Source organism: Gorilla gorilla, chromosome 1 (assembly GCF_029281585.2).
Source record: "Gorilla gorilla gorilla isolate KB3781 chromosome 1, NHGRI_mGorGor1-v2.1_pri, whole genome shotgun sequence".
Classification (NCBI taxonomy): domain Eukaryota; kingdom Metazoa; phylum Chordata; class Mammalia; order Primates; family Hominidae; genus Gorilla; species Gorilla gorilla.
In genome coordinates this window covers 96,438,027-96,457,923 of record NC_073224.2, presented here as the reverse complement: position 1 = coordinate 96,457,923, position 19,897 = coordinate 96,438,027, and the positions used below count along the sequence as shown (strand labels likewise).

The 19,897-nt window shown below is 46.6% G+C and overlaps 1 protein-coding gene across 1 annotated transcript; it reads left to right on the top strand.

The window, feature by feature from the left end:
* The first annotated feature begins 290 nt into the window (after positions 1–290).
* NHLH1 (nescient helix-loop-helix 1) lies at positions 291–6,066 on the top strand. Its single transcript, XM_004027710.3, has 2 exons — positions 291–557; positions 3,764–6,066. The coding sequence occupies exon 2, from the start codon at positions 3,939–3,941 to the stop codon at positions 4,338–4,340; it is 402 nt and encodes a 133-aa protein (XP_004027759.1). The 5' UTR covers positions 291–557; positions 3,764–3,938; the 3' UTR covers positions 4,341–6,066.
* Positions 6,067–19,897: the final 13,831 nt, after the last annotated feature.

Sequence of the window (19,897 nt, the reverse complement as noted above, 5' to 3'; positions counted from 1 at the left end):
GTGGTCCTGCCCTGGCTCTCGCCCCAGCCCCACCCCTTCCCCAGCTCTCCATTTCTTGCTTATGAAATATGCATGGAGAACAGATGTCCCTGCTCCCCCACTCCCCGCCCCCCCCCAGGGCCAGCCCCCGCCCCCAGCTCCCGAGGGGTTCCCAGATCCCTCTGCCAATGGCTGCCTGGCCTGGCTGTTTAATATTGATGAGGGGGGGGTGGGCCTGGGCCAGCCAATGGAGAGCTGGGGGTGTGTGTGTGTATCTCCATATATATACATAGGGCTGGGCCAGCTCAGGTGTGTGTGTCTGAGGGTGTGTGTGTGAGTGTGGCTGGCCCCAGTACCTGGCCAAGCCCACCACTTCCACCTGGGCCCTACACCCCCACAATGTGCACCCCTCTTATCTGCCCTGGAGCCTGTACAGCCATGCCACGCTACCCCTGAGAGTCTAGAAAGCTGGTCACTAACTTTGCAGACGGATGAGCCTTGAGCACCCAGAGGAGACTGGGGCTGTCAACGCTGCCCCCTGTCCTGCCGGCTTGGATCCCCTGACAGGGTCCTTCTAGGTAAAGGGGAAACCATGGGCGGGGAGGGATGGGCGTGTCCCTCCCATTCTCTGGCTCAAGCCCCTTCCTAGAGCCTCCCTCTAGTTCTCTCCCTTGTGCGCTGTGTCTCTCCCTGTCTCCGCGTGTCCCTCTTCTCCACTCCTCCCCTTCGACTCTTTGTGCCTATCTATCCTCAGTTGGGTTAGGGCTGGCAGAAGTGGGGTGGGAAGTCCTGTCCTGCAGGCTTGGAGTTGCTGCTCCTCTGATCCTTGGACCCTGGAACTTTGAGACCAGAAGTGGATTTGGGGGTGAGGACTTGATGGGTAAATAGAAGCTGCTGCCGGGACTGGAACTGGGGAGGACAGTGGGGCCAGGTGGAGATGAGACTGGGGCCAGATGGGGAGCACAGAGAGGGGAAGGAAGGGCATGGCAAAGTGATGAGGGATGAAGGAACACAGGGACCGGGCAGAGAGAATTAGCCTGTGATAGATGTGATAAATGTGTTGGGAACTCCGCAGCTGAACTGCTCCCAGCCCCAGCATGGGGGTGGGGAGTTGGGGGCACTAAACATGTACTGGGAGGTGCTGACTTTGGGGCCTCCCACACTATTGCCATCCCCCCATAGTTCATTTGAACCCCAGAATATGGAATGTGTTCTCAATTTCAGCACTAACCACCTTCTGTTTCCTGTTAAGATTGTGTGTGTACTTGTCATCAGATGTGGATGACTTTGCATCCCTCCAGAGCTTCATAGCTGTTTGTTGGCTTGACTTGAACCTATCTTCTGTGTGGTGGGGTGGGGCAAGGCTTGGGAGGATCCTAACCCCTGTGAGAGTATCTATCAGACAGGAAAGCCAGGGCTGGGGAGGAAGGGGAGATAGTGACAGTGCAGGCACCTTGGTGCTTCTGTTTCTAATCATTCTTAGTTGAGCTGATGGTGAGTGGCCCACTGTTCCCCTTTAACACTGCACACAAGCAAAGCCCTTTCCCCAGCTTTTCCCAGGCCATGTTTGTGCTGCCTTGCCCTGATCTCCTCTGGTCCTAGGACAAGCAAACCTTAGCTGAGTCCCATAAGGGTAGCCCCAAAAATCTGTCTGTGTCCTCTGCAGACCATGTCTGAACCTTCCTTGGGCTATGGGAGAGTATGGGGGTAGAAGGTTGATTATGTTCCCTTTCCCCAATCTTCCTTGCCAAGCCTCCAAAAGGGCCAGGGAATGGCAAGGGCTGAAAATTTCGAGGACAGAGGTGGAGGAAGAGGCTGGTTGTGCACAGGGGGGTGGTGGTGAGAAGAGATATCTTCCCCTGGTTTTAGTGGACAGGATCTCATATCTACAATGGTTCTGCTGGGAAGGTTTGGGGAACTGGGAGGGGAGCTGTGCAGAGCTGGGGCAGCTGTGCAGAGCTCCATATGTCCTAGTCTATTCTACAATGGGCAATCTGTGTGTTTATCCGCTCCTCCACCCCAGGCAGCAAGGGTGGAGAGGGGCCCTGAGAGGGAGGGGACCACAGGGCCAAGGCTTGTATTCTCCCCTCACAACTGGGAAGCATCTAGAGTCATAGCTAACTTCTCTTGGGGCTGTGGCTGCAGTCTTGCTCAGATTTTTTCCTCCTTTTATTTATTCATTTAGATAAAAAACAACATACAATTTATAATCTTAATTTTTAAGTGTACAATTCAGTAGTGTTCAGTATATTCACATTGTTGTGAAACAGATCTCTAGCACTTTTTCATCCTGCAAATGTATAATTCTATACCCACTAAACAACAACTCCCCTTTACCCCCTCCCTCCAGCCCCTGGCAACCGCCATTCTACTTTCTGTTTCTATGAATTAGACTACTTTAAATACCTCATATAAGTGGAGGTATACAGTATTTGTGTTGTTACTGGTTTATTTCACTTATCATCATATCCTCAAGGTTCATTCATGCTGTAGCATGTGACAGAACTTCCTTTTTAGGGCTGAATAATATTCCACTGTATGTATATACTACATTTTGTTTATCTGTTGTCTATTGATGGACATTTGGGTTGCTTCTACCTCTTGGCTATTGTGAATAGTGCTGCTATGAACATGAGTGTGCAAATATCTCTTTGACACCCTATTTTATTTTTATATATACCCAGAGGTAGGATTCCTGGAGCATATGGTAGTTCTATTTTTTATTTTTTGAGGAACATTTATACTGTTTTCCATAGTGGTTGCATCATTTTGCAATCCCAACAAGGCATAAGGGTTCCAATTTCTCCACATCCTCGCCAAGATTTATTTTTTGTTTGGTTTTTGTTTCTATAGTAGCCATCCTAATGGGTATGAAGTGATATTTCATAGTGGGTTTGATTTGCATTTTAATGATTAGTGATGTTGAACATTTTTTCATATGCTTGTTGGCCATTTGTGTAAAATCTTTGGAGAAATGTGTATTCTAGTCCTTTACCCATTTTTTTCTTAAAAAATGTTTATTTATATAAATTTATGGGGTACAAGTGCAATTTTGTTACATGCATAGATTGCATAATGGTCAAGTCAGGGCTCTTAGGATGTCCATCACCTGAATAACATACACGGTACCCATTCTGTAATTTCTCATTTCACCCCCCTCCCAATCCCTCCTTTGCCCATTTTTAAATTGGGTTATTTGATTTTTTGCTGTTGTTGAGTTGTAGGATTTATTTATATGTTCTGGATATTAACCCCTTATCAGATATATAATTTGCAAATATTTTCTCCCATTCCATAGATTGCCTTTTCACTCTGTTGATTACGTTCGTCAATAAATTAAAGTCTGATGTGGTCCCGTTTTTTCTATTTTTGCTTTTTGTTGCCTGTGCTTTTGGTGTCATTTCCAAGAAATCACTGCTGAGTCCAACATCATGAAGGTCTCTCCCTATGTTTTCTTCTAGGAGTTTTATGGTTTTAAGTCTTTAATCCTCTTGCTCAGTTTTAACCTGCCTGGTGTATCCTTCTCATCACTTCTGTTCCTTTCCTGTTACTCGTTTTCTCTTCGCTTCTTACTACCTTTCGTCCTCCTCTTCCTTTCACCCTGTCCACCTGCCTCTCTGTCTCTCGGCCTCTCCCCACCCCGACCCCCACCAGTTTCTGCTGTTCTTCCCTCACACTCACAGTTCCTTACCCCTCCCAGCCCATCTCAAACCTGCTTTCCCACCTCTGAGCTGAGCATTCCCTCCTCCCTCCGCTGCTATCACTTCTCTCTTCTCTTTTTCAGGCTTCAGACTGGCACCCTGACCATGGAACCCTGAAGTGGCAGTGACTTCTAGAGCTCAGTGGCAGACCCCACGACCCTTCCTCCCCCTTCCTCCCCCTCCCACCACCAGCTTTCAAGCTCCCAGAGGGAGGGGTGGGGAGGGGATCCTGATCTCACAGGGCAGGGGGCTTCCATCATGATGCTCAACTCAGACACCATGGAGTTGGACCTGCCGCCCACCCACTCAGAGACTGAGTCGGGCTTCAGTGACTGTGGGGGCGGGGCGGGCCCTGATGGTGCCGGGCCTGGGGGTCCGGGAGGGGGCCAGGCCCGAGGCCCAGAGCCGGGAGAGCCTGGCCGGAAAGACCTGCAGCATCTGAGCCGCGAGGAGCGCCGGCGCCGGCGCCGCGCCACAGCCAAGTACCGCACGGCCCACGCCACGCGAGAACGCATCCGCGTGGAAGCCTTCAACCTGGCCTTCGCCGAGCTGCGCAAGCTGCTGCCTACGCTGCCCCCCGACAAGAAGCTCTCCAAGATTGAGATCCTGCGCCTGGCCATCTGCTATATCTCCTACCTGAACCACGTGCTGGACGTCTGAACTCAGCCTGTCTCCCACCTCCCGGGCCTCTCTGGGGCCCCTTTCCACCGCTCACTGCTTAGAAAGGCCGCATCCTCCCCGAGCCCTTATACCTTGGCATGGAGTCCGAAAGGCCCTGGGCACAGGCAGAGAGCCCACCAGCTGGTCATGAGGGCATCTTCCTTTCTCTGACCCAGGCACCTCGAGGGCTATTCTCCTGGGTTCCTTCCGGGGTTTATTGCTGAGGCCCAGCTGTGCAGAATTGTTTGCTAGTGTGGTTGGTATGGAATCCTTGCTGGCTTTACTAAGCCAGCCACACTTGGAGTCTGCCCCCAAGCTCTCTCACTGAATGCTGCCTCTTCTACCCCTATGTCCAAATTTTCAGCCACCACAGACCCCAGCTGTGTATCCTATCTGTTTTAGCTTCTCCTGCCCCTGGTGGGGATGGGCTGTCAGAATTGCAAGGGAGGAAGGCTGGGGTTAGAGTGGGGAGTGGGCTTCTTCCTCCAAGATCTCAGTCTCTCAGTGCTTGGCAGAGGGGTGAGGCCCTGGGGAGGCAGGCGTTGGTGCCCTGACTCCTGTGAGGGGAATCTCAGTAGCTGGGAATTATGGAAAAACTCTTCCTGTTTCTGTCCATCTTGTTCCTGTGGCTTAGCACATACAGACCTCAGATCTTACTTGGTAGTGAGTGCCTTGCCCTCTTTGAGCTATTTGGCTACTTCCCTGTCCCTCTGACTCCTACTGTCCCAATTTTCTCCCTCCCTGTGTGTCACTGGAGAAAAAAAAAAAAAAACAAAAACCTAGATTCCGGATTAGGGGATGACATCCCAAACAGCCCGGAGTATTTGCAGAAGGCTCAGGCAACGAGTGGGCCACATCTCACTTCTGCTTCCTCATCTCAGCCCACTCTGAAAATGTGCAGCACCCTCACTGGTTCCTCCCCCCAACGCAAGGAGGATGCCCAATTGTTGCCCTGTGGGAATGCACAGTTCTCCTGGCCCTAGGACCTACTTATTACATTTTTTTTCTCTTTCCTTGAGCTGCCTTTGGCAAGGGAAGAGACCCCCAACTCTGCGCCCCTACTCCATGCTGCTGATCCCCACCTGCGCACTATAGCGCAGGGTCAGCAGTGGAATGAAGGGCCTTAGAACCTGCATAGAAAAAATGAACTCACTGCATTTCTGTGCTCCCTCCTCCCTCGCACCAAACTCCTAGCTCTACAAGTATATTTATTTATTTACTTATTTATTCATCTATTTATTTACTTATTTATTTATTTATTTATTTATAAATATTGCTATTTATTGCCGAGTTGTGCACTTTGGGGTAGGGTGAGGGGCTCCCAGCAGCTCTAGCCGGGTCTCTCTTGCTTCCTCCCTGCTTACGCCTTTCCTTTTCTTGCTCCTTCTTCAACTCCTGGTGTGTGTGAGCATGCCCTTTGCTTGCCACACCATATCCTTTCCCCAGATCCACCTGTCCTGACACTCTAGTCCTCCAGGATAGTGCTCCTCCCCCAGCTCCAGGGCTCCTGGATGTCCTTCCTCAACTCCCTCCACCCCTAGACAATCCCACCTGGTCCCATCTGCCTCTTTTCTCTCCCCAGCCTGCCCTGTGACCCTTGCCTCTTCCTGATACTCCCAAGAGCAGGCCCCAGGGGTCTGTGTCACATATCTCTGTGTGATTCCTTCTGGTTGCATCCCCAATTTCATACAAAAAGAAAAATAAAAGTGACCTCGTTCTAGCACCAGGTATGGTTGTGGTTCATTCAATTGGGTTAGGAAGCTGGCCTGCAGGTTATGGTAGGGTGGGCATTGAGGGTCCTAGGCTTCGTAGGCTCTTCTGATGGGGTCAGGAGAGCTCAGTTTGGGGGAACAAATGAAGACAGAGAGAAGGGGCCACAGGGAAAAGAGGTGCAGGGGAGAGAATAACATACAGGTCCAAGATCTCCTCACCAAAATCTGGGTGCCAGATACTCCCTTCTTGGCACCAATTTAGTGACACTATCTGACTTCTCTGATGTTGTGCTTCCGCTCCTGCTCTCTATGGCCTGAGAAGGAGGTGAATATTTCAGTGGAACCCAAGTTAAACATGTGTCTGTGGGTCCATGCTGCTGGGAAAAGCTATGGTATGAAACTGAGACATTGCCTTCCCCTTTATTGTCTCTAGGCTGGGTCAAAATTCCCTGCAATCTCAGTTCTTGGCCTACTTTGTGTTCCCCAGCCTTAGGATACTGGGGAAAACAGATGGCAGGCCTGGGACTCAGAGAAGAATATGGACAGGGATAAAAAAAAAAAGAGTGCTGAAGGGACCCTCAAATGAATTTATAGATGGGGACACTAAAGCTCAGAGAAGGGTAGGGTCTTACCCAAGGCCACACAGCTAACTGGGGGCACAACTAAGGCCCAAATCCAGGTTCTTTCTACCATATGCTGCCAACTCCCCTCTGCCTCCATAAAATGACCCAGGCTGACAGTTAGCCCTCTTTTGGACCCCATATTTTCATAGGTGCATTGATAAACTAGAGAGGATTTAGGGTTGTGTGGCGAAGAAACCAAAAGGTCTGGAGACCCCTTTATAGAAGAAATAGTTGAAAAACTGAGGATATGTGTCTTGATAAGAGTAGACTTGGGGGTAATATGACACCCATCTTTAAATATTGAAAGAAGAATCAAAAATGGATATTCTATGGGGCCCCAGTAGGCCGAACAAAACCCGTGAGTAGAAGTTAGAAGAAAGCAGATTTTAATTTGAAGAAAAATTTTGCAACACCTGGAGCTGTCCAGCAACGGCACTGACTGCCTCAAGAGGAGAACTCCAAATAGAGAAGCTGGAGAATCAACCACACGCAGAGAAATCATAGAGCACATTGCTGCCTCAGATGGAACACTGGCTAGGTTCATTAAAAGATCCTCTCCAAACTTAAGGTCATACGAGAAGGCTGAAGGCAAACAGCAGGAGGGAAATGCAGAGACAACTTTCAGTCCCTGAAATATTTTCTTTTTTCTTTTTATCTTTTTGAGACAGAGTCTTGCTCTATTGCCCAGGCTGGAGTGCAGTGGTGGGATCTTGGCCCACTGCAACCTCCACCTCCCCATTCAAGCCATTCTCGTGGCTCAGCCTCCTGAGTAGCTGGGACTACAGGCGCCCGCTGTCATGCCCGGCTAATTTTTGTGTTTTTAGTAGAGATGGGTTTTCGCCATGTTGGTCAGACTGGTCTCTAACTCCTGGCCTGAAGTGATCCTGCTGCCTTGGCCTCCTAAAATACTGGGATTACAGGCATGAATCACCGTGCCCGGCTATGGGTTTTCATCTTTGATGAACAAAGAATGACATAAGCAGCACGATGGGCTTGAGTTAGACTTAGGGACGAGCTTCCATACAGGAGGACTTGACATCTTCCCCTTCCCATGTGTGTTAAATGACATGTGCTCTGCCCAGAGCCTGGCAAAAGGGAAGGCTGAACTGAGATCAGGGAGAACTTCAGGACTCCAAAGGGCCAGAGTTGGACGGGAACACAGAAATCACTGAATCCAACAACTTTATTTCAAAGGCAGGTAAACTACTGTCCAGACAGGTGACGTGACTCACCCATGATGATGGCCTGGGATTAGAAGCCAAGTTTTCCATACCTGGCCCTGAGAGCTTTGTGCTTCTCTGTGCTCAGCAGCCACAGTCCTCTGGGCTCCCTGCCTCCCTCTCTTGTCTCTTTGCCTGGGCTGGAGAGCAGAAGGGCTTAGGGGGCCCCTCCCCTCAGGGATCCCTGAGGGCCTGGAGGTGGTGAGAGGGGGAAGCTGCAGCTGTTCTACTGCTAGCTCCGAATTTCTTCAGATAATCAATTGGCCTCGCTGCCGCTGTCGCTCTTCTTGCTCTTCCCACTCTGGGAAGGACAGGAGAAGGAGGTGGAGAGTGGGAGGAGGAGGGAGCAGGGGACCAGGCACTGGGGGAGGAGGGAGAGGGCAGGGAGATGGAAGTCCCTGGGCTGAGGGGATAGTGAAAGCTTTGGGGCTAGCAGATAGGGAGGATGGGGAAAAGGGATTGTTAGAAGAGGATCTGCTCTGCATCCCTCATTCCACATCCCTCTAAACCCAACTCGTGGGTGGTGGGGTGGGGGAGGGGCAGTTAGGAGGACCCCAGAATGGGACTCTTGCACTTCACCCCTGCTTTCTTCCTCCCCTTGCCAAGTATCCCATGCATGGCCATAGCTCCCCCAGCTGTCCATGCCCTCTTCCAGTCCTAGTGACCACAGGTGCCTGACCCTCCAGTCCTGTCTTCATCAACGCCCTGTCCTGTAACTCAGCAAACCCATCACCAGTGACAGAGCAGAAGGCAAGGCCCCAGGGGCTGGGTGGGGGTTGCCTAAAATCTCTCTCTCTCTCTCTCTAACACACACACACACACACACACACGCACACACACACACACACTGTCATAGGCTGCCAGGCATATGGCCTCTTTGTGCCCACACAATGGAGGCCCTGTCTGTGCCCTTTCCCAAGTCTGGGCACAGTGTGGAGGGTGCTCCGCTTCCTCATTCCACCCACCTCCCTTCCCTCTCCACCCCCAGTGCAGGCCCTGTCTTCTTTGCCTTTACTTCTTCCTCTTTCTGGAAAGCCCTTTCTACCACCCAGTTCCTTTATCTTTCTGCTTTCTTCTTGTGTTCTTTCCTGAGCTTTTGACCTCTCATTGGATGAGGATTATGGGCAGAAGAAAGAGGCTCACAGTGCTGGGATGTCAGCGCAGGGAGGAGAAGGGAGCAAGCAGAGATGAGCCTGAAAGGCTGAGAGGGAGTGGAAGAAGGGAGGCAGTGGTGGCAGCGCAGCAACACTGTGCTATAGGGGAGAAAGCCCACACCCGGCAGCCAGAGGTCCCGTGTCCCTGCTCTGTCTCCACCTTTCCCCTTTGTGCCACAGTGAGCAAACCGCATGCCCTCCCTGAGTGACAGCTTTTTCATATGGAAAGCAGGAAAGACAACAAGACCCACCGGGGTGTGATGAGGATTAAATGAGATCATCGTGAAAGTGTTCAACACCGGAAACGCTCATCAGATGCTATCTCGGGGCAGTAAGTAGCAGGGTCAACTGTACTGTCATACAGTTTGTGCACTTTACAAAGCACCAGGCTAAGGGCAGTGCAGGGGCCTGACACCCAACCCCACTTCTACTAGACCAGCTGTGCACCAGGATGCAAGCATCCCCTGAGAGGTGGCCCTGGAACTGAGCCCCTCATGTGGGTTCCTGAGCATTGGTCAGGAGTACAGATGAAAACTCCGAAGTCCTGACCACCTTGGGAACCAAGACAGAATGGAAAGGGACAAGAGGCTAAGGGGGATGCCTCTCCCTGAGGGGGAAATTCCTGAGCTTAGTCTTCTCTGAGCACATAGACAATCCATGAGATCTACTAAACGAAGGATGGAGAAACTGCAGCTGAGGAGAAGAAGGGGGCTGAAGAAGCAGAAAAAAAAAGGGAGACATGGGTCGAGGGTGTGATCAGAGCAATGTGTTGGTCTGAGGACCCTTTTCTGGTTCCCTCGTCCTCCATTCCCTCCAGCAAGTTGAAGGCGGATTTGATTATTGCTTGTTGAACACTGTCCCCTGCTGGCTACTAGCAGAAACATTTTCCCTCTTCCCTATCCCTAGCTAGGAGCTGCTGAGAGCCTGAAAAAGAGAAGAAATGACCTGACTGGGGACAAAGGACGAAGGAATTGCAATTCTGCAATCTGGAATTCTCTACTTGTCAGAGATTTCTGGAAGGTGAAGGAGGCTTGAAGGCTGACTAGGGATAAATAGAGTTTAGAATTCATAGGTGGTTCATTTACATATATTATGGCCTATAATTTTCAGATTGATTTTTTTCTGGTCTGTGCCTGTTTCATGTATTGTGTGTCTGTGTTATGTGTGTGTTCTGTATCTGGGCGTGCTTACCTGATTCTGTGGTTTTTGAACACGTGTATATCTGTGTACTTTTGTGTGTGTGTGCTCTTTTTAATGTAGGAGTCTGAGTGACAGCTGGCAGGTATGGAGCAAGGAGAGGGAGCTGTCGAATTTCCTCTTTCCTAGAAGCCCGTTCTCCCCTTGAAGTTTTACCTTTGTCTCCCAGCTCCATGAGCTATAACCTATGGCTATTTATAGGTTACAGGTTTTGCTCTGGCTCCTGCCCCTCTTTGGACATCCCAAGCTCAGAGCCTTGATTTGCTCTAACCTGGGACTCTTGGGCCTCCCAAGCAGGGCCTCCAGTGTGGTTCCCAAGTGAGAATCTCTACTGTCTACGTCCCTTTTATCCTTTCTAGCATTAAACTCCAGCCTCCTTCTTTTATAAGCTTGTAGCTACCTCTTTCATTGGTTGATTTCAATTTATTCAGTGCAGCATACCTTTATGGAATAGCCAGTGTATACCAGGCACTGTTCTGGATTCTGAAATACAGGATCAGGCCCTCCCCACCATCTACTTGGGAGGGAGTATGGGAGACAGGCATGTAAACATATCAATTTCCCAACAGTGAGAGGCATCTGCAAGGAAGCGAGTGATTACCTGAGAGAGGGTGTTGGTGAGGAAGGCAGCCGGTAAACTCTGAGCTGGGTTTTGAAGGCCATGAGATGCATACAGTGAATTCTGTGGTGTGCTGCCAAGACCCTCCTTGCAGATTTCCTCCTTCGCTGGACAAGCCACTCACTTCTCCAGCTGTGGAAGTGTTGACTCACAGCTGAGTCCCTCTCCAGGAATTGCCTTTGGAGGAAGAAAGCCGCCTTGCCTGAGGTGTTGCTCTTTCCCTAGGGCAATGACTGGTTGATGTGGGGTTACAAAGTTATCCCAGCTTGAGAGCCCCCATGGGATGGACAGAAGCCTCTGTTGCCATTGCGTTGCTTTTCAGTTTCTCTCTCGGCTTACTGCAGCTTCCCTCACACCTCACAGGTGTTCTCAAGAACTCTCCTGCTGGCACTCTCCTGTATACGATCTCAGAGTTCAGGAATCCACTTCCCAGGGAACCCCACCTACAAAGGAAAGGCACTGTAGGTATGAAGGCATGGAACCCTGAGAAGCTCTGGTGAGCAAGAGCACACTATAAGCAGTGTGGTATTGTTGGGACATTAAGTGCAAGGGGCTGGTGGGACAGGAAAGTGACAGAATGGTCTGGAGAGGTAAGCAGGGGCCAGGTCAGGAGAAGCATAATAGGGAGTGTGTGCTTGGCCACACAGTGATGGGAAACCAATGAACATTCTCTAGTGGGGTAGATAAACACTATCATCAGATGTACACTTTAGAAATATCACTTTCAGAACATTTCTTTCTTTTTCTTTCTTTTTTTTTTTTTAAGAGAGAGTCTTGCTCTGTCACCCAGGCTGGAGTGCAGTGGTGCGATCTCGGTTCACTGTAACCTCTGCCTCTGGGTTCAAGTCATTCTCCTGCCTCAGCCTCCTAAGTAGCTGGGATTATAGGTGTGCACCATCACACCCGGCTAATTTTTTATTTATTTATTTTTTGAGATGGAGTCTTGCTCTGTCGCCAGGCTGAAGTACAGTGGGGTGATCTTGGCTCACTGCAATCACCGTCTCCTGGGTTCAAGCAATTCCCCTGCCTCAGCCTCCCAAGTAGCTGGGAGCACAGGCGGGCACCACCACGCCCGACTAATTTTTTGTACTTTAGTAGAGACGGGGTTTCACCCTGTTGGGCCAGGCTGGTCTCGATCTCCTGACCTCAAATGATCTGCCTGCCTCGGCCTCCCAAAGTGCTGGGATTAGAGGTGAGAGCCACCACGCCTGGCCACTTTTAGGACATTTCTGAACATAGCTGCGTAAAGGTAAGCTCTGTGCAGGGAACAGTTTTAGGAGGCTATCGCAGAGTCAGCTGCAAGAAGATGAGGGTCTGTATTTAGGTAGTGGCAGTAGGAATGGGGAAGGGAGGACAGATTTAGGAAGCTATTTAAATGGTAGATTCAACAGGATGTCGTGATTCATTAAATGTGGCAGGCTAGAGGAGAACTCCCAGGTTTCTGGCCTGGGAGCCTGGGTGCACAGTGGTGCTACTTTCCAAAGTAGCACACGTAGGAAGAGGAACGTTGTGGAGAATTGTGGTGGAGATGGTGGCAGTAAGGTGGTGTAATAAGGACAAACTGAATGAAAGCCCCCCAGGAGCCTTCCCGTGGAGCTGCTCAGAAGGAAGTTGGCTTTCTGGGTTTGTAGCTGAAAACTTGTACCTCTTTACTAGGATATCTCCCAGGAATGTCCAACTCCACATGTTGCAAACTGGCCACCTTATCTTCTCCCCTCTTCAACCCTCCTCCTCTCCTGGTATCCCCACGGCAAAACATGGTATCATCAACATTCAGTTGCCCTGACTATTGCTACACGTTTTTCCCTCTAGTCTCACCTCGAATCCATCATCAGTAGCTATTCATTTTACCTCCTAAACATGACTTCTGTTTTTCTACCAGTTCTACCAATGCTTTTCTTCACCTGGACTATTGCGGTGGCCTAGCTAGTCTCCCTGCCTTTCGGCTTCCTCCCCGTAGGTCCACCCTTCAGGCTGCCCTCAGACTTAGCTACCCAAAATGCAAACTGAACCGGGACACTTCTACACTATCCTTTTAATGATTCCCCATGATTTCCCCGGGATAAAACCCAAGTTCTTCAACATGGTATGAAAGTCCCTTCACAGTGCAGCTCCTGCCAGTTTGTCCAGCCCCATCGGCCATTCTGTCCTTTGTACTTTTTGCTCTAACAATTCGAAGGCACTCAAAGCTCTCTGGCACAGTCCGTGTTACTCCTGACTGCCGTTCCTTTGCTCCCGTGGTTCCTCCTCCTGTACTTCACCTATACGAGTCCTATTCATCCTTCAAGACAATGCAGATGTCCTTGCCTTCAGAAAAGTACCCCAACTTGGTGTGTCTCTCCTATAGCCCCAGCTTGGCTCCTGGTGTGCTCCCTGGTCTTTCTATGCATATCTCTATCATTGCACTCACCACATTGAAGTTTACTGAAATCATCTATCTGCTAGCACATGGATTTCAGTGTGACCTGGGGTGAGTTACTTCAAATCTCTGAACATGTTTTCTTTTTTTTGTTTGTTTCTTTGTTTGTTGTTTTGAGACAGAGTCTCCCTCTGTCACTCAGGCTGGAGTGCAGTGGCCCAATCTCAGCTTACTGCAACCTCTGCCTCCCAGGTTCAAGCAATTCTCGTGCCTCAGCCTCCCGAGTAGCTGGGATTACAGGCATGCGACATCACGCCTGGCTAATTTTCATATTTTTAGTAGAGGTGGGGTTTCACTATGTTGGCCAGGCTGGTCTCAAATGCCTGACCTCAAGTAATTCACCCACCTCGGCCTCCCAAAGTGCTGGGATTACAGGCATGAGCCACCACACCCAGCCCTAGCTTCACTTTTTAGACTTCTGCATAGGACATATGTATATAATTCATTGAGCTTTCCTCCTGCTGATGGCTTCAATCTTTCATTATTAACAATGCTGCAGTGCACATGATCTCATGCATATATTTGTGCATTTATATGAGCATTTTTTTTTTTTTTGAGACAGAGTCTCACTCTGTAACCCAGGCTGGAGTGCAGTGGCACAATCTCAGCTCAGTGCAACCTCTGCTTCCTGGGTTCAAGCCATTCTCCTGCCTCAGTCGTCCGAGTAGCTGGGATTACAGGCGCGTGCCACAACACCCAGCTAATTTTTGTATTTTTAGTAGAGGCGTTGGTTTCACCATGTTGGCTAGGCTGGTCTCGAACTCCTGACCTCAAGTGATCTGCTGGCCTCAGCCTCCCACAGTGCTGGGTTTACAGGTGTGAGCCACCGCGCCCAGCCTATATGAGCATTTTGTGAAGATAGATTTCTAGAAATAAAACTGCTGGATTAAAGAGGATGTACATTTTACATTTTGATAGATACTTCCAGTTCCCCTCCAGTAAGGCTTTATCAATCCACACTATTTCCAACCACATGTAGGAGTCTACATTTCTCCTACCCTTTATAACAATGAATATCATCATTTTTTTTTTTGCCAGTATGATGGGCAAAAGGAAATATCAAATTTTTCTTTAATTAGAATTTTTCCTATTATTTGAAGTCGATGATAATTTCATGTACTTATTAGATATTTGTTTTTCTTCTGTGAATTTCCTGTTCATATCCTGGGCCTATTTAAAATTTATTTTAATCCTTTTTAAAATTAAAGCTATATATATATATATATTTAAATGCAATTTATTTTAGGTAAAATAAAAATTTTTTATTACCCCTTTTTTTTCAGAGATGGTATCTCACTTTGTTGTCCAGGCTGGAGTGCAGTGGTCCTATCCTAGCTCACTGCAGCCTCAAACTCCTGGGCTCAAGTGATCTTCCTGCTACAGCCTCCTGAGTAACCTCAGTGTTTTATTGGTTTTTTTTTTTTTTTTTTTTTTGGTGGCACACTAGATAATTGGTTCATGTATCCCTTTTTGTTGCATCCTCTTTTCCCATCCCTAACCTTATTCTCCTTATTTTTATTTATTTATTTTATTTTAGATGGAGTCTTGCTCTGTCACCCAAGCTGGAGTGCAGTGGTGCCATCTCAGCTCACTGCAAGCTCTGCCTCCCAGATTCAAGTGATTCTCCTACCTCAGCCCACCAAGTAGCTGAGATTTTAAGTGTTTGTCACCACACCTGGGTAATTTTTGTATTTTTAGTAGAGATGTGGTTTCACCATGTTGGCCGGGCTGGTCTTAAACTCCTGACCTCAAGTGATCCACCTACCTCGGCCTCCCAAAGTGCTGGGATTACAGGTATGAGCCACTGTGCCTAGCCACCTAATTCTCTTTATCACCCCCCATAGGCGTCGACTCATTTATTTAGTGTGTGTCTTTGAATCTATCTTTTATTCTTTTATTTTCTTTCTTTATGTATCCATGATCAATACATTAGATTATTTTGCATATTTTACATTTCAGAACAATATTGTAGTGTACATCTCACTCTGCTTCTTTTACTTTTCCATCTTACCAAACATTTGTTATTAAATTCTATTCTACTTTTATGAGTTGGAATTTAAAACAATATATGGTGACTTAGTTCATTCTTTGTATCTACATTTACTATATGTACATTCCACAATATATTTATCATAGAAGATATTTTTCCTAATTGTTTGCTGCAATGAATAGCCTCGAGTATGTCATTTTACATATCCTTTGCAGAATTATTTTTGTAATATACTCCTAGGTATTGGAACTAGATCACAGGTTACACACATATTCAATTTTACTAAACACTTCTAAATCACCCTACAAAAGGTACCAATTTATATTCACACCAGCAGCTCACGATGCTCTTCATTTCCTACCACTTCACTAGTGGTTGATTTTTTTTTTTTTTTTTAATTGAGATGGAGTCTCGCTCTGTTCCCCAGACTGGAGTGCAATGGCATGATCTCTGCTCACTGCAACCTCCACCTCCTGGGTTCAAGCAATTCTCCTGCCTCAGCCTCCCAAGTAGCTGGGATTACAGGTGCCCACCACCATGCCCGGCTAATTTTTGTATTTTTAGTAGAGATGGGGTTTCACCATGTTGGTGAGGCTGGTCTGGAACTCCTGACCTCAGGTGATCCACCTGCCTCAGCCTCCCAAAATGCTGGGATTGCAGGCATGAGCCACCGCACCCAGCCACTAGCACTTGATATTATCCAAACTGTAAATCTTGCTGCTTAGGTAAAGTGATGTAAAGTGAGAGGTATTCTTTTTCCACTTTCTGTTTGATTGTTTGGAATTTTAATTGATTCTAGGATCTCTAGAATTATTAAACTGAGGATCCATAGGTTTATAGACAGTAACACTTGCCATGCAGAAAATTTTTATTTAGTCAAATGTATAATCTTGTCTTCTATGACTTCTGTATTTTGGGCCTTGGCTTTCCCTGCTCCAAAATCATAAAAGAAAAAAAAATCCTTTGTTCTCTTTTCATACTTACATTATTAATTTTTTGTGGGTAGTATTTTACCTTTAACACTTTAATGTATCTGCATGTTATTAGATTAAGAAATGAGGTAGGAATCCAGCTTTACTTTTTCCAAATGGCTATCCAGTTGTTCCAACACCATTTATTGAACAATCCATCTTTTCTTTATTAAAAGAATAATTTTATTCTCCCTTTGCAATACTTTTATATATTATTTTCTTTTTTCTTTCTTTAGTTTTGAGAGTTATTTACGTAATCTGGATACAAGTTTTTAAAAAATCAAATACGTGATTTGCAAATGTTTTCCTCTAGTCCGTGACTTGTCTTTTCACCTCTTAAAAGTGTCTTTTGAAAGTGGAAGTTCTTAATTTTTAGTGAAGTCCCACTTATCAATTTATTTCTTTTATGGATCATGCTCTTGGTGTAAGAAATCTTTGCCTCACCCAGGGTCACAAGGAATTCTCCCTGTTTTTGTCAGGAAGTTTTATAGTTTTAGGTTTTTTGTTTTTGTTTTTTTTTGAGACGGAGTCTCACTCTGTCGCCCAGGCTGGAGTGCAGTGGTGAGATCTCGGCTCACTGCAAGCACCGCCTCCTGGGTTCACGCCATTCTCCTGCCTCAGCCTCCCGAGTAGCTGGGACTACAGGCGCTCGCCATCACACCCGGCTAATTTTTCTGTGTTTTTAGTAGAGACGGGGTTTCACCGTGTTAACCAGGATAGTCTCGATCTCCTGACCTCGTGATCCGCCCGCCTCGGCCTCCCAAAGCGCTGGGATTACAGGCGTGAGCCACCGCGCCCAGCCTAGTTTTAGGTTTTATATGTAGTTTTATGATCAATTTTGAGTTAATTTTTGTGTATGATGGGAAGTATGGATTGAAGTTCTTTTTTAAAATTTGCACGTGGGTATTCAACTGTTCTTTATTGAAAAGACTATCCTTCCTCTACTGCATTGCTCTTGTACCTTTATGAAAAATCAATTGATCATATATATGTGGGTCTACTTATGAACTCCTCAATCTGTTCAATGGATCTATTTCTCTGTCTTGATGCCTGTACTATACTACTATACTGCCTTGATTACTGTAGCATTATCATAAATCTTGAACTTATGTAATATGTTTTTCAAATGTATTCTTTTTCAAAGTTGTTTTGGCTATTCTAGGTCTTTTGCATTTTCATATGATGTCAATTTTTGTAGAAAAGGTGGCTGTGATTTTGTTTGGGTTGCATTGAATCTATAGACCAACCTTTTTTTTTTTTTTTTTTTTTGAGAAGGAGTCTCGCTCTGTCGCCCAGGCTGGAGTGCAGTGGCACGATCTTGGCTCGCTGCAAGCTCCACCTCCCAGGTTCACGCCATTCTCTTGCCTCAGCCTACCGAGTAGCTGGGACTACAGGCGCCCGCCACCACTCCTGGCTAATGTTTTTGTATTCAGTAGAGATGGGGTTTCACCATGTTAGCCGGGATGGTCTCGATCTCCTGACCTCCTGATCCGCCCGCCTCAGCCTCCCAAAGTGCTGGGATTATAGGTGTGAGCCACCACGCCCGGCCGATCAACTTTTAGAGAAGTAAAATCTTAACAATATGAAATCTTCTAACCCATAAACAATGTATAGTATATTGCCCCATTTATTTAGACCTTCTTTAATTTCTTATTTTATTTTATTTTTTATTATACTAGGGTACATGTGCATTATACTAGGGTACATGTGCACAATGTGCAGGTTTGTTACATAGGTATACATGTGCCACATTGGTTTGCTGCACCCATCAACTCATCGTTTACATTAGGTATTTCTCCTAATGCTGTCCCTCCCCCAGCCCACACCCCCCAACAGGCCCCTGTGTCCAAGTGTTCTCATTGTTCAATTCCCACCTATAAGTGAGAACATGTGGTGTTTGGTTTTCTGTCCTTGCGATAGTTTTCTGAGAATGGTGGTTTCCAGCTTCATCCATGTCCCTGCAAAGGACATGAACTCATCCTTTTTTATGGCTGCATAGTATTCCATGGTGTTTATGTGCCACATTTTCTATGTCTATCATTGATGGACATTTGGGTTGATTCCAAGTCATTGCTATTGTGAATAGTGCCACAATAAACATACATGTGCATGTGTCTTTATAGTAGCATGATTTATAATCCTTTCGGTATATACCCAGTAATGGGATGGCTGGGTCAAATGGTATTTCTACTTCTAGATCCTTGAGGAATCGCCACACTGTCTTCCACAATGATTGAACTAATTTACACTTCCACCAACAGTGTAAAAGCGTTCCTATTTCTCCACATCCACTCTATCATCTGTTGATGGTATCTCATTGTGGTTTTGATTTGCATTTCTCTGATGACCAGTAATGATGAGCATTTTTTCATGTGTCTGTTGGCGGCATAAATGTCTTTTGAGAAATGTCTGTTCATATCCTTTGCCCACTTTTTGATGGGGTTGTTTTTTTCTTATAAATTTAATTTATTTGTAGATTCTGGATATTAGCCTTTTTTCAGATGCGTAGATTGCAAAAATTTTCTCCCATTCACTCCTGTTCACTCTGATGGCAGTTTCTTTTGCTGTGCAGGAGCTCTTTAGTTTAATTAGATCCCATTTGTCTATTTTGGCTTTTGTTGCCATTGCTTTTGATGTTTTTGTCATGAAGTCTTTGCCCATGCCTATGTCCTGAATGGTATTGCCTAGGTTTTCTTCTGGGGTTTTTATGGTTTTAGGTCTAACATTTAAGTCTTTAATCCACCTTGAATTAATTTTTGTATAAGGTGTAAGGAAGGGACCCAATTTCAGCATTCTACATATGGCTAGCCAGTTTTCCCAGCACCATTTACTAAATAGGGAATCCTTACCCCTTTTCTTGTTTTTGTCAGGTTTGTTAAAGATCAGATGGCTGTAGATGCGTGGTGTTATTTCTGAGGCCTCTGTTCTGTTCCATTGGTCTAGATCTCTGTTTTTGTGCCAGTACCATGCTGTTTTGATTACTGTAGCCTTGTAGTATAGTTTGAAGTCAGGCAGTATGATGCCTCCAGCTTTGTTCTTTTTGCTTAGGATTGCCTTGGCAATACGGGCTCTTTTTTGGTTCCATATGAACTTTAAAGTAGTTTTTTCCAATTCTGTGAAGAAAGTCATCTGTAGCTTGATGGGGATGGCATTGAATCTATAAATTACCTTGGGCAGTATGGCCATTTTCACGATATTGATTCTTCCTATCCATGAGCATGGAATGTTCTTCTGTTTGTTTGTGTCCTCTTTTATTTCATTGAGCAGTGCTTTGTAGTTCTCCTTGAAGAGTTCCCTCATATCCCTTGTAAGTTGGATTCCTGGGTATTTTATTCTCTTTGAAGCAATTGTGAATGGGAGTTCACTCATGATTTGGCTCTCTGTTTGTCTGTTATTGGTGTATAGGAATGCTTGTGATTTTTGCACATTGATTTTGTATCCTGAGACTTTGTTGAAGTTGCTTATCAGCTTAAGGAGATTTTGGGCTGAGACGATGGGGTTTTCTAAATATACAATCATGTCATTTGCAAACAGAGACAATTTGACTTTCTCTTTTCCTAATTGAATACCTTTATTTCTTTCTCTTGCCTGATTGCCCGGGCCAGAACTTCCAACACTATGTTGAATAGGAGTGGTGAGAGAGGGCACCCTT

Coding starts and splice junctions, on each gene's coding strand:
- NHLH1 (XM_004027710.3), top strand. CDS start 3,939: ATGATGCTCAACTCAGACACCATGGAGTTGGACCTGCCGCCCACCCAC.